Raw genomic sequence first — 13,986 nt, 5'->3', positions numbered from 1 at the left:
TTCTTGAAGATTTAAAAAGACGGCTCATTTGAAAAGACGGTGTAATAAGTCGTGCCTGCAAGCAGCTATTTGCGCTATACAAAAGCAACGCGAAGGCAACAAAACCTCCACCAGCAAAGAGGAGGTTCTTCCTAACCACAAAGCAATTCCGGCTAGCAAACAATGCAGGAGAACGTCCGGGAGCTTACATCAACGGCTTCAACACGTATGCAGAACTACGCGACTTCATTGACAATTGCAATAGGCGTTTGCCAGCTAAAAGAGAGCCTGGAGGCTTGAGATTCGCAAATGGTGCGTAAAGCTTCCGGATATTTAAAAAAAACCCAACAATTGAGAAAAAGAATTAACGAGTTGCAAGAACAACAAAACTCATCATCGATTGCACTCCTTTTGCAGGACTGCTAAAAGAGATCCTTGTCGAGCTTGACATTGAGTTCGATGAGACCGATAGGATGATGGAAAGTTTGGAGGGGCAGAAGCTACTAGACACGAAGACGAAAGGGATCACAGCGTATGCGTGCGAGCTGCTGCATTACGGGTACAACGTATCCTTGGAGTTGCTGAGGGACACGACGCGCGATCAAGCAACGGCTATACTCGAACAATTCATGGAACAATTTGGAGGGACGCATGACGCGACGCACCCGGTGACGACAATGGAGAAGCTAACGTATATTTTCGACAGGGACTTGTACGAGGAGCGTTTCGGGATTGGAAACGATCCTTTCACGGCAACAGAGAAAAACCAGGGCAAGTAAATAAATGCATTCTATTATGGACATCAAATGAAAAAAAAAAAACCGAAAACCTCGATGAGTAACGTAATTGTCAATGTTTTCGCAGGTACGACATTGAAAGACGCGAGCCTCGAGATGAAGGAGGAGCCTCCACTGAAGCGCCCGCGCAAGGGAATCGCGCGAGCCTCGTCGTCTACTGCATCACGTGCAAGCCCAACAACAGAAAGTACATAGGGAGCACGACGGACCTGCCGCAGAGGATCAAACAGCACAATAAAAAACCACCGGCGAAAATGAAAGAGGACTTGCAACGTTACAAGCCCTTTGAAGAAAATTTCGAAATCAAAGTTTTGGAAACAACAGACACCGTAGACAAAGCACGAACTTTAGAGCAGTACTACATAAGGAGCCACAACACAGTAGGTCCATTAGGTTACAACACGCTCGAGGGCCATCCGGCCAGAGCGCGGAAGTACTATTTCCTAAAGCGTAGGAACATAATTTGACCCAAAAAATATACATTTGTGCCTTCGAAAAAAGGGATCCAATGAAGTTGCAAATGGTCTTGCAACTTTTGTCGTACATGCAATGCAGCTTTGGGTTTGGATTTTTCCTGTCACACTTGCATGCTTCTGGCTCAATTTCGTTTAGATTTATTATTTACACATTTCTGAAATACATCTCCTCGTCGTTCGCTCGAAGTGGAATGACAATAGATTTGCTTACAATGCAAAGAATAGGAATTTGTCTTTCTCCGAAGAACATCTCCAAAAAAGGTTACATGCAATTGAACAAGATAGCAAAAAACAAGATAGCCCAGCTGGACAAGCACTCTAGTTCTTTATAAATGGAGGTTTTTTGTAAAAAGGAAAAACATAAAAAGGAAAAACATAAAAATTAATCAAATAATCTTCTTAAAACACAAAGAATTCAAACCCTACTTAGAGCTCCAACCAAAGCGACTCGTGCAATTTTTCTTCGTGCGTTGCAATCCTTGGGTGTCGAGTTGAAGCCAGATCTTTACCATGTAAGTTGCTAATGCTCGGATCACTCGATCCACGGCTATCCGTCGCCAGTTTTGTCGTGGAAAATGCTAGCGGAACGCGCAATTTACAGAAATTGCCGTCGATCGACCCTCCTCTTCTGGTCCAATTATGGAACCTCGGATAACCGACTCGAGAGCGAATGGATGAGGGGTTTCCCATTTTCGCGGAGAAAGCGGGTGATTTAGTGACTAACCCTCCCGTAAATTGATTGCTATATCATTTCTGATAAGCGATCTGTACGGGCAACGTACATGTTTTAGGATAATGCTGCCCTATAATCTGCAAAACATACAATATTACCAGGAGTAAAGATTTGTAGCGCAATGCTGCAAATCGTGGGTTGGGTTAGCAGTAAGATGGAAGGCCAAGTTCCGGAGCTCAAATGAGCAGTGGAACCTCCGATGGGGCAGGTCAGTTTTACGTGAGCTCAGGAGGCAAGTGGGTGGTGTCAATGATGAGGAGAGCAAGGTTGGAGCCATTGTGTGCTTCCTTTTTTTCTCTCATGTTTTGTTGTAAGTCAGGAGAAATTGTTGTGTCCTAAACTATCCAAATCACCCGGTCACTTTGTATGGCATTCATCTTTGGAACTTGGGCAATTCAAAGTCGTCAAATCTATCAGTATTGTCTACGTAAATGGAGGACTACATCCTGACAAGGGATCCAAGGCAGACCAGCATGGCTGAAATATAGACCATTTGTAGCATTTACTTTTACAAAGACATCTGAATATTAAAGTTTGGCCCATGGAGGTTAGTGATAATGTCACACCTTCCATAAGAAACCAAGGATGGTCAGGAAATCTGCCGGCTGTTATTATGCGAATTTAATGTATGAATTTGGCTTTTTTTTAATACCACCTTCCTTCCTTATGTAGTTTTACCTAGAGCCATAAAAATCAGCCATTTATGTGAACATATTTGGTTCTCGTTGCAACTTATATTCTGTCTCAACCAAAGGGATTTAGCATGTGAATCCGTCTTGTTTTACCAGGATTGGTTCTGTTCTCTTAAGGAAATGGCGAGGAGTGCAGGTGGTGGGAAGGAATGCCTACAAAGTCCTTGCACAATATTAATGTTGGGAAGGGAGCTAGGCTCTTTGTCAGTGGTGTCTTGGAATGGAAGGGGTTGCTGTGATAAAGTCAAGCAAAAAGCTGGTGTGTCTACAGTAAGGAGTTGGAATGTAGAAATTATGTTGTTGTAGGAAGTGAAGTGTGGGGAGGATGATGGTATTTGGTTGGCCTTTAGCTAACTAGGTTATGATGTTTTGGCAAATTTCCCTGCTGATGGAGAAAGAGGGGGTGTGGCTATTCTTGTGAAGAAGCCAATTGAAGGGAAGGAATTGTTTAGGGGTGAAGATGGTGAGGTTCTAGCTGTCACAATCTTGGTCTCTAGCTTTCAATTTAACGTGGTCAATGTTTAGGCCTCGCGGGGCTTTAGAAGTAAAGTTTGATTTGCATTAGTATTTTACATGGATATAGACATGCTTTACTGTTCCCATTAACTTCTACACGGACATCAAAGAAATATTATGCGGATGAGTATTGATATATAGATAGCCGGCATTTCAATGTGTCGGCCATCAAGGGAGACTGGAATGCCACTGTGCTCACTTTCCCTAGTAATTTTGTACGTTCCCAAAGAGTTCCATCATCTTGTTTCTTATGCATCTTCGTGTTACTTCCGAGATGCTAGACCTCCTCATTGTTTGTCAGCATATCGAGATGTGCAGACCACTTCATCATTTGTCAGCATATAATTTCAAAATCCATGACTTTAAGTCTTTGGAGTTTGTCGTCCACATTCTCACACTGTCCACAGGAGTCTCACGTTTCGAAACACAGAGTTTAGAAATGTCTCCAAACGTTTGGAAATTTTTCCATGTGCACATATAAAATTACATGCCTATTAAATGCATGGGTCCTACACTGCATGATTCCATGCACTAGAGGCACATATAAACACTCAGGAAATGGAAAGAAACGTTATAATTTTCGATGTCCTCAAGATTGAGCTCAATTCCAATAATCCTTGATATTTACTAGGTGACAGCATTGAACTTTGCATAAAGGATAAACTGGAAACAACATGATATTACCTACATGATACTATCCTAGGGTAAATATTACCCCTTTGGACAAATTGTACAGCAAAAAAGGCTTTTCGAAAAGCCAAATGCTTGAGAACGTTTGGAAATGTTTTAAAAAATAAGAAAAGCGTTTCTCTGCGACTATTTATCTATGTGTATGGACACCAATGCATTTCAAAGATAAACATAAACGTGCATGCTTGTAGTCTGCATGTGTATTTGTCTCCAATCGAATGTATTCACATTTGTATCTTGATGCTTGTGTGAATGTGTGTTCATATGTGATCTGCCTATTTTGTATTGATAGAGATACAGCTCGTTGGTACAATTTGAAATGATATAATTTTTTGCATTGGATATCAATAAAGGAGATGTTGTCAAGAATTTGAATCAGATATCTGATAATGTCTCTTCAGGGGAGAAGAAGTTGAAGATCCTGTGGATCCAAGAACAACAATTGAGGACTCATGCAGACCAAGGTGCACTAGGCCTTTAATCCAATATCAGGCAAGCATTGAATTACCCGTTGTGGCTATGGCCCAGAGGTGGTTTGTGTTTTTATTTCTCTGCTGCTGCTGCCTGCTTCAATTTAAGCCTTTCACCAGTTTTGAGGACATTTGAGAATGAAAGAGTGCTACACTGTCATTAGGGGTCTAAAATCTGTAAGCATCTTGACTGTCTATGTTGATGCATCTAGAAATGGTTACTTACGTGCACCATAAGGTCAAGAATAAGTTAGTACAAATTAATGAGGAGGAATGTGGTTTGTGCTGCATTAATTCAAGTCTGTTTCCTCAGACTTGAGGACATCGAAAGTGCTATGCTGTCATGGGAGCTTAAGAGCTGTTAGCATCTTGAATGTCTGTCTTGACCTCAATCATCCCCTGTCACATGGCCAACTTGCCATGTGGCATCTCAACAGGAGGGACTCTACCTATGGACCATGACTATACAGCTTCACTCTTGTTTATCTTCTGCTGTTTGAAGCTGGCTCCTGTTGAAATGTGCAGAGCCCACCACGTGTCGTCACCGGCATAGTCCTCCTCACTCCCCAAGAGTCCCGGGAGGGATATGAGGAGGAGGTTCACTCAGCCCATATATCTTAGGCCACACAGTAATCCTATGTGCTTATGGGATTTATCCCAAGCCCATTGCCACGTGCCAAGGCGCGAGGGCCCTTGGCCTCTATGTTTCCATGAATCCTCACTTAGTCTAGGTATTAGCAGGGGTGTTAGGACCACACTCAGGTCTATATCTCAACAGCTCCAACAGCTTAGTGAGGGACCTTTTTGGCTAGCATGCCTTGCATGTAGTAGATGTTTGGCCACTCGCTCTCCATTTGAAGTTCTGTGGAAAACTCTTGGTCTCCTGGTTTCTCTACCTCCAAGAAGTTAGCTAGAACCATTTTTGAGAATTTTGCACCTCTTTGTGGGTGTCCTTCTGGCACAGCTCAACCCCACACAAAGAGAGAGAGAGAGAGAGAGAGAGAGAGAGAGAGAGAGTGGTTCAATAGAATGTTGGTTGGAACTAGTGAAAGAAAGAAAGAAAGATGTATTTACGTCTTTTGGAGGCCTTGCGGGCCCATGAGACAAAGCACAATCACAAAAAGTAACCCATACAAGCCATTGTGGGCTGAGGCAAAGGGCTCGCTAAGGCACTCTGCTGAGTACTACCCGCTAAGCTAAAACAAAACAAAGGCAACAAAATCTAGTACTCAAACTCAAGAACGGAATACATAGACCAGTGCTAGGGTGGCCCTCCTATGAGCTGCAAAGATATCTCGTATCTGTGTCTGTCGGGGTCGTGTCTCTCAGCGGTGTGGGACGTGGTCTCCGTGATCTTTGTATTCGGTGGACCATTACGATAGTGATCCCTCTAGTCGGACGATCTCCCCTAAGTATATCTGCAAAGGGCTGGACCTCCATTGTGCTGCTCTAGTCCGTCTTTGCACCTCTGGCTGTGTCTCTACATTTCGTCGTCTTGTCACGCTAGCCCACTCAGGGCTCATGTCATCTATCTCCTCCTCCTCAATTCTACTATGTCCAGGGGTGGACTCAAAAGTGTAAAAATTTGTAATGTGTTGTTGAGCACAGTCTAGCTCGGTGACATGGGCCATTGTTTCCTCCTGCTCTTAATACGGCATCAAGGTCTTTCTATGTCGTCACATCTCCATCAAATAGAGACCACTGGGAGAGAACAGAGGGCAAGTACATAAGAAATGCTCCTCTGTCTCCACCTCCTCCAAGGGGCATAGTTTATAGATCCGCTACTCTCTAGGTGTACCTCTGGCTCTCCCATTCTCAATCCTCAACTGATGGGACGAGACCTGCATTTGTCCGATGGCGAGCCTCAAGGCATGTGAGACTTGTCTATCCTCCAAGTACGGGGTTTGATAATCGTTCCATGCACCGATACCCTGAGGAAATGGTCGTGGTAGAAACCGATCTTGGTGGGGAACTCTTGGTCCCCTCCCCAGGCCCTCGATGTTTGGAGCTGGAGTAGGTCCAACTGTATGATACGGTTGATCTCATCCCATGGAATTAGGTGATCTGGAGCATCTAAGTTGTATTGAAAGGGGGGGAGACAATCCATTTGGATGCCTAGGCTGCGAAACCCCTCTCAGCTAGACGTATAGACAATTCTAGTGACAATGTGGGATGCTTTGTTGCCCCCGTAGAGGCCACTTGTTGTTTTTTCGGAAAATCCATCAATATTTTCGGGTTTCCTGTGGATATGTCCAGTTATGTTGGAGGATCAGCAACCTTGGTTAGATTGGGCATTTGTGCTGAATTTTTCAGAATGCTACTAGGGTATGGAACAGCAGAAAGAGTAAGACCTGGTGGAAGGAAGTAATTTTGCCGGGCTGGTGGTCTAAGATTCCATATCAAGGGAAGGTGTTCCTCTAGTGCATGCTAGTTGGGGGACTACTTGCGCGCGCGGTGGATTGCTTATGTTAATTGTGTGTTTTGTACTACATGCTTGGAAACCTGTCCGCATCTTTTCATTTCATGTCCAATGGATAAGGAGGTGTGGATTTCATTTCTCGAGTCTGAACTCCATTGACCGATAAGCCTGTAAAGGTTAAACACAGAATTTCTACAAGATTCCCAATGGGCCACATAACCTAGAACATTCGGTCTTCTTTCATTTTTTCAGATAGACTGGTTTGTGGCATATTTGGTTATAACTAGGAATGCCTTCATATTTGATGCAACTTTTGGTATTAAAGCTCACATAGGTTGTATCAAAGGGCTACTATTGTATCAGAGAGAGAGAGAGAGAGAGAGAGAGTTTTGGCGACTTTCTTTCTTTGAATGTCTCCATTATGCTGTGCCAACTGAATTTATTCATGTTGTGAAATTTGTGTGAATGCCTTTTGTCATGGATCCTCACCATTCAGGCTGCTATGGTGTGGAAGAGGGCTATGCCGTAGACATTTAGTGCACATTATACAGATGTAAGCCCAAATTTGTATAAGTGTGACTAAGGCTCAATAGGAAATATAGGTTAACTTTAAAATTGTTGGGCATGTGTCTTGTATAGAAATGCATCAAGCGGGTTGAAGAAGATGATACTGGCCATAAGCATTGTACCGGACAATATTTTGATTACTGGGCATGTCTTGATAAATGTGTAAGTTCTTTATTTTTTGGATCAGTTGTTTTGCATTCCTGTGATTTTCTCAGCCACATAGGGAAATTTCTCCTTTTCCATAATAAGATGCTTGATCATGTTTGCAGGTAGCTCCAAAGGTTTTTGAGAAACTCAGGTGAAAGCATCTATCCACATGTTTAGTCTGTTTCTTCTTCGAAGGTGGGATACATATTGTTGAAGCTGCTATGGGTTTTGGTAATGGGAATTGAGATACCCGTAGCCTCATTTGTCAAACAAAGTTAGTACTTGCTGCAGAGCTGGTTTGTGCTAAGAATATTCGATGTCTACACAAATATGAGACAGCCATTTTTGAAGATTTGCTGAATTTCTGTATTTTTCTCAGGATTTTGAAATAAGAATTCATGGCCTCAACGCAAGTTTGTTACAGATTGGACTGCATGAAATGTTTTTCAATTGGAAGAGGGTAGTATTGTCACAGATTGGAGTGCATGAAATCTTTTCAATTGGAAGAGGGTCGTATTTTTCAATTGGAAGTGGATCAGGTTTCAGATTGGAGTGCATGAAATGTTTTTCAATCAGAAGAGGGTTAATTGTAAATTAAAATCATATTTGTATATCAAAGGTAATTGGAAAAGGGCAGTATATAGATTGGACTGGATAGGTTTTGAGCAAGTACCCTCATTTAGAACAGATAGTAGTAGCACCAAAAGCCATCATTTCTTGATGTTTTTCTTAACCTCTTCTTTTTTAACCCCAACTTCGCATGACTCTGAAAAGACATTTTGCTTTTGCCTTTTGCATCATAAATAAAATAAAAAACTAGAGGGAATTATGTTGCATTACTTAGCATCCATATTAATGTAAACCTTATCATATACACCATTTCAAGGTCAACTTTCAGTATGCTTTGTAGAGATGGTCCTAGAAGGCTCAAAATCTTTGCTTGCAGAGGCCATAACTCTTGCTATAGAGACCTTCGATCGAGATGATATAAAAACCAAAATTGTAGTACTCAAGTTCATATATACCATTGTAAGGTCATATTTCAACATTAAGCTTGAGGGGTGGTATATATCGTGTATTAATACGTGGTGCAGAATGTTCCTAGAAGGCCCGAAATTTCGCTTGCAGAGGCCATAATTTTTGCTATAGATCTCTAATCAAGATGATTTAAAAATCAAAATAGTAGTACTCAAGCCCATCAACACCATTCCAAGGTCAAATTTCATCATATAGCTTAAGGGGTGGTGGAGACCGTGGATTAATATGTGGTGCAGAATGGTCCCAAAATGTTGAGAATCTTTGCTTGTAGAGGTCATAACTTTTGCTACAGACCTTCAAGCAAGATGATGTAAAAACCAAAATTGTAGTACTCAATCTCTTCTAAAACTTCAAAGGTAAATTATGATATATTTTTGGTTGTGCATAAGGATACAACAATTATGCAGATAAAATTGTTGAGAGTTATGGTGCCATGAGCACATAATTAGAGGCTAAGGTATGGTATAGGAATGTATTAAAGTAGCCACCCTAGGATGTGGACTACATGATGTGGAGATGTGGATTGAGGATATCCACAAGGAGAGATGTGGATGAAAGGATCCCACAAGTGTTGACTATTCAAAGGGCACTCTCTATATAAGAGGCCTATCATGTATTGTTGAGTACAAGAGAAGAAATGCACATTCACTCAAGATTCTGTTAATGAGTCCAAGCTAATCTATCTTGGAACCTAATTGACTTGAGGTACATGTCATGAGCACTCTCTTCATCATGTCTCCGCATAGGTTCCATCCACCTTAGAGTGCTCCATAGATTCTGAGGCACACATGTTTTGTCATGGTATCAGAGCATAGGCTTAGCTCTCCTAGTTTAGCTCATTAGTAGTTCACTAGGATTGCTTCCATTCCTAGATTAGTTTCAGAATGTAAGTTTAGAGAGTTTATCACTTCTAGTTTTGAGAGAGATACTCCTTGGGTTCATTTCCATTGTGAGAGAATTTCTTTTGCCCTTTTCTTCTTCTTCTTCTCAGGTGAGGAAATTTCCATTGTTAAGGGAAATAGAGCTTTGGAGAGAGATCTAGTCCATCAGTTTTGTGAAAAGAAAAAACCACCATAGCGCTCTCCTCCACAAACAATTCGGCGGTGGCCTTGCCTATTCCTCCTGCCGCCCCCGTGATGATAGCCACCTTCCCTGCAAGCCTTTGACGATGCGATGGAGAAACTGAGATGGAGAACTCCCTTACAGAGGCGACTGCACACCAATGGGCTGCGAGGGAATGGGAGATGAGCTTGAGGCTGTGCGAAAGGAGAGGCCAACTACAAAGCTCTGAACAGCACGCTCCTTGAGCCGCAAAGGCACCTCAAACAACTACCTATTTGCAATAGAAACTCCGAACTCCCAGCAAGCCTTGCAATAACACCACAGGGCTCCCTTGCTCCATAGGCGCTCCATTCATCAAGGTGACTCAACAGGCCAGTAGACAGCCACATGCATCCCAAGCTTCATCATCTGCAAAGCCTGCTCAACGCTCATCAATGCTCATCTCCAAGTAGCTTGTTGAGGCCTCTACACCTCCAACTGATAAGCCAGCTCTAGCCACAGCAGTTCAGTAGCGCTCCAGCTACCTCTCACTAGACTGCAGAGTGACCTCTCCAATAATGCCTTCTGCACTGCAGCTCCCGCTCCTCCACGTTCTATAGCCATGGGCTGTAGCTCCTGAGGCTTTAACATAGCTAGCCAAAGTCCAAGCTACCTGCAGCACTGAACGAACGGCGCATCCTCAGCCTTCCTTAGATGAGCCGCTCCAAGCCGACGGGCAGCTTTCTCTAATGTGAGCGCCAACAGGGCTCTAGACAACGAGCAATGAGCACCTACAAGCTCTCCTACTCCAACAACGATGCCTCATTTTCGATGCTACATAGCCTCCCAAATCAACACGTCATCGTCGTTTTTGCGCTTCTCCAAGGTCTCAGACCTTAGGAAAAGCCACGTGGAAGACTGTGGTTAATTCTAGGTTAGGTTTAATTCTTTGGTCAAAGTTTTGCCACGTGGCAGATAAGGTTCAATCCTGGTCTGGTTAACGTAACTGACCCTGGTTAGAGTTAGGGTTAATTATGCCACATAAGCATGCACAGTCACCACAATGCCACCTAAGCACAGAGTCCCTTGCTAAGCATAGTATGGAATTCAACATGTGAATTCTTGTGCCACATCATCAAAGGCCCTCTTCTTCACATAAACTTCAACAATCCATAACTTGCAATCCTGAAAGAATTTGCACACACTTCAAAAAGAAAAAGTGATCGCCTTTTTGAGCTCTACGTGCCTGTCAAGTCAAAATCATTGTATGCAATTAGACACTGCCAATATTGAAAGAAATCAACTGGCAAGACCTTTGCAACAAATGACAAATCAAAGCATGAATGCACACATCATTATCATAAGCATGCCAAAAGCACAAGTGTATGAGATGACCATAGCACAAAGCATGGCATCCACACATAAAGCATCAAGGCACATGGTAGAACAAAGCATTATGCATCAAGATACATCAAGCCATGAGCAGAATGACAAGAACATGTATTGAGAAACAAAAACCTTGCCAACCTTGCCTATATTTTGTAAATCAAACCTAACCACTTGAGAGTAGCTATGAAAGCACCCAACGGAGGTATTGACATGTAAAAACCACACTTGACCACCTTACGTAGCAATGCATGCACTAAGGGGAGGTGATGGAATATAACTCACATCCGAGCACCTTGCAGTAGCCAAGGGATCATGGCACCAAGGGGAGGTGTTGAGAGTTGTGGTGCCATGAGCACATAATTACAGGCTAAGGTATAGTATAGGAATGTATTAAAGTAGCCACCCTAGGATGTGGACTACATGATGTGGAGATGTGGATTGAGGATATTCACAAGGAGAGATGTGGATGAAAGGATCCCACATGTGTTGACTATTCAAAGGGCACTCTCTATATAAGAGGCCTATCATGTATTGTTGAGTACAAGAGAAGAAATGCACATTCACTCAAGATTTTGTTTATGAGTCCAAGCTAATCTATCTTGGAACCTAATTGACTTGACGTACATGTCATGAGCACTCTCTTCATCATGTGTCCACATAGGTTCCATCCACCTTAGGAATTTCTCCTTTTTGTTGGGACATTTATGATTTTAACATAATGACGATTCTCTATTTATAATATTGTGAGATTAAATTACATTTTTGTTAGTAATATCATAGGAGTGAAGTTGTTGTGGAAGAGATCACCACTTATGTAATTTATCATTTTTCACCTATGGATATCATTGTATGTCATGGAGACATAATTGAGTATTTGGGGATTAAATTGCCATGGGATTGGACTTTGCTAATGTCTGGGACATGCAATTTCTATCCACCTTACCATGCTTTCACCTAGCTGCTACTGCTTACATGCAAGTAATGTGTTTCTTGACTTTCCCCCTGGCTTTGAGATGTGTGGAGATGGTATACCTACATGGTACCATCTCACAAAGTATCACTTAAGGTGTGGCATGGTTGTGATTGCAACAATAATAGATGATCAGATGGTTGCTACTCCTTATTTGCCCATTAGCACGATGGTAGGAAATACTTTATTGTAGTTCGATACTATTTAAGAGTTTAAGCATGGATGCTCTTTATCTATATGAAAATTGTGCCTATGAAGGAGAATTCATTACATATATGGAATGATATGTTTGCATGCAATTATTGGAGTGGATCATTGCGTATTGTTCTAGATAAAATTCTACATGGTTAGCTAAACAAGAAGGAGAAGATATGTTGTTTAGAAAGCTCCTTCCTTTGAATCATTGCGTGATGTAAGAGATCAAATGCATTTGATATAGCTTCCTCAATGTTTCAAGTTGTTCCCTAGTGCTTGTCTTTCTGATGCAATTAGGTCATACACCTCCAATATTTAGTGTATACATTAAACCTACCTTTGAGAAGTTAAATATACAAAAAATGAGTAGCTAGTGGACTCATTATCAGGCTTGAGGTATAGAAACCTAGAGCATCATCCACCATGCATTTTAAATAAGGATTAAGGGATCCACTAGTTTCATTGAATGTATTTTGATCCTTTGTGTCCTCTAGGTGGCCCATGAATAGACATGGGATGCGGTATTGTACATCTCATCAGAGAATTCTTGACAAATGGGCATACATACTTCTCTTTTGATAATGATCCTTTTGTGTCCTCTAGGTGGCCTATGAATGGACATGGGATGTGATATTGTACCTCTCATCAGAGAATTCTTGGCAAATGGGCATACATGCTTCTCTTTTGATAATGATACTTTGATTGTGGGTAGTGTTATTGAGCCCCTTGTGTAGGTTTCTGGTGCCAAGAGAGGTTGATTGGATCTTGTTGATTAGGATGGTAATAAGTATACTATTTAGCATCTCAAACACCCATATGATCCATGTATATATGCAAATAATAGAATCAATAAATACCATTTTATATGATATTTATTGGAATATGACGTACAAATTCTACTATTATTTATGTAGAATTCACTTGCCATGCTTTAGGATGAATAGCATTCAGTAGCTTCTTATGTGAAATTAAATTATGATACACATAATTTAAGAAGATAGGTATAGATTATTTGAGGACACTATTTGCATTGTGAAATGTGGCCGATAGTTTGAAATGATTTTTGTTTTGCATCTATCTTTGATAGGATATGACAAAGTGCGTATCGTACTAGCCTAATCTATCACTTAATGATAATAAAGATCACGGAGGATCAAATCAAATATGAAAAGCCATGGGGAGAGATAAATGAAGTATGAAACAGTCAATCTATTGCAAATGTGCTATATCAACAATACATGATAGGCCTCTTATATAGAGAGTGCCCTTTGAATAGTCAACACATGTGGGATCCTTTCATCCACATCTCTCCTTGTGGATATCCTCAATCCACATCTCCACATCATGTAGTCCACATCCTAGGGTGGATACTTTAATACATTCCTTATCACATACCTTTGCCCTTTAATCTATGTGCTCATGGCACCATATCTCAACACCTCCCCTTGGTGTCATGATCCTTTGGCTACTGCAAGGCGGTCAGATGTGAGTTACATTCCATCGCCTCCCCTTAGTGCATGCATTGCTACTTAAGGTGGTCAAGTGTGGTTTCTACATGTCAATACCTCCCCTGGGAGATTTCATAGCTACTCTCAGGTGGTCAGGTTTGATTTATAAAACATATGGGCAAGGTTGGCAAGGTTTTTGTTTCTCAATACATTCCATTGATGTCACCTTTTGGCTGATGGCTTGATGACGATGCTGTGTAGTTGACTTGCTCGTTCTTCAATCTGCAATCTTCTTCCTTGTATAGCTTCATGCATGATGCTTTGTTCTTCCATGTGCCTTGATGCCTTATGTGTGGATGCCATGCTTTGTGCTATGGTCATCTCATGCACTTGTGATTTCGGCATGATGTATGCATTCA

At 41.7% G+C, this 13,986-nt stretch overlaps 1 protein-coding gene across 1 annotated transcript; it reads left to right on the top strand.

The window, feature by feature from the left end:
- The first annotated feature begins 1,660 nt into the window (after nucleotides 1-1,660).
- LOC147904848 (cytochrome b-c1 complex subunit 6-1, mitochondrial-like) lies at nucleotides 1,661-8,111 on the top strand. Its single transcript, XM_087395874.1, has 4 exons — nucleotides 1,661-1,764; nucleotides 4,285-4,375; nucleotides 7,412-7,501; nucleotides 7,609-8,111. Coding segments are annotated over exons 1-4 (216 nt in total). The 5' UTR covers nucleotides 1,661-1,762; the 3' UTR covers nucleotides 7,642-8,111.
- The last annotated feature ends 5,875 nt before the right edge of the window (nucleotides 8,112-13,986 follow it).

This window comes from Dipteris shenzhenensis, chromosome 2 (assembly GCF_047967505.1).
Source record: "Dipteris shenzhenensis isolate YYH24624 ecotype China chromosome 2, Dip_SZ_1.0, whole genome shotgun sequence".
Classification (NCBI taxonomy): domain Eukaryota; kingdom Viridiplantae; phylum Streptophyta; class Polypodiopsida; order Gleicheniales; family Dipteridaceae; genus Dipteris; species Dipteris shenzhenensis.
The sequence above is the reverse complement of the archived record's forward strand: the minus strand, read 5'-3'. Positions and strand labels throughout refer to the sequence as shown.

Bases quoted from the DNA above. Each gene is read 5' to 3' on its own strand.
- LOC147904848 (XM_087395874.1), top strand. The intron at 4,376-7,411 runs GCAAGCATTGAA...TGTCTTGTATAG, and splicing joins GGCCTTTAATCCAATATCAG to AAATGCATCAAGCGGGTTGA. The intron at 7,502-7,608 runs GTAAGTTCTTTA...TCATGTTTGCAG, and splicing joins GGGCATGTCTTGATAAATGT to GTAGCTCCAAAGGTTTTTGA.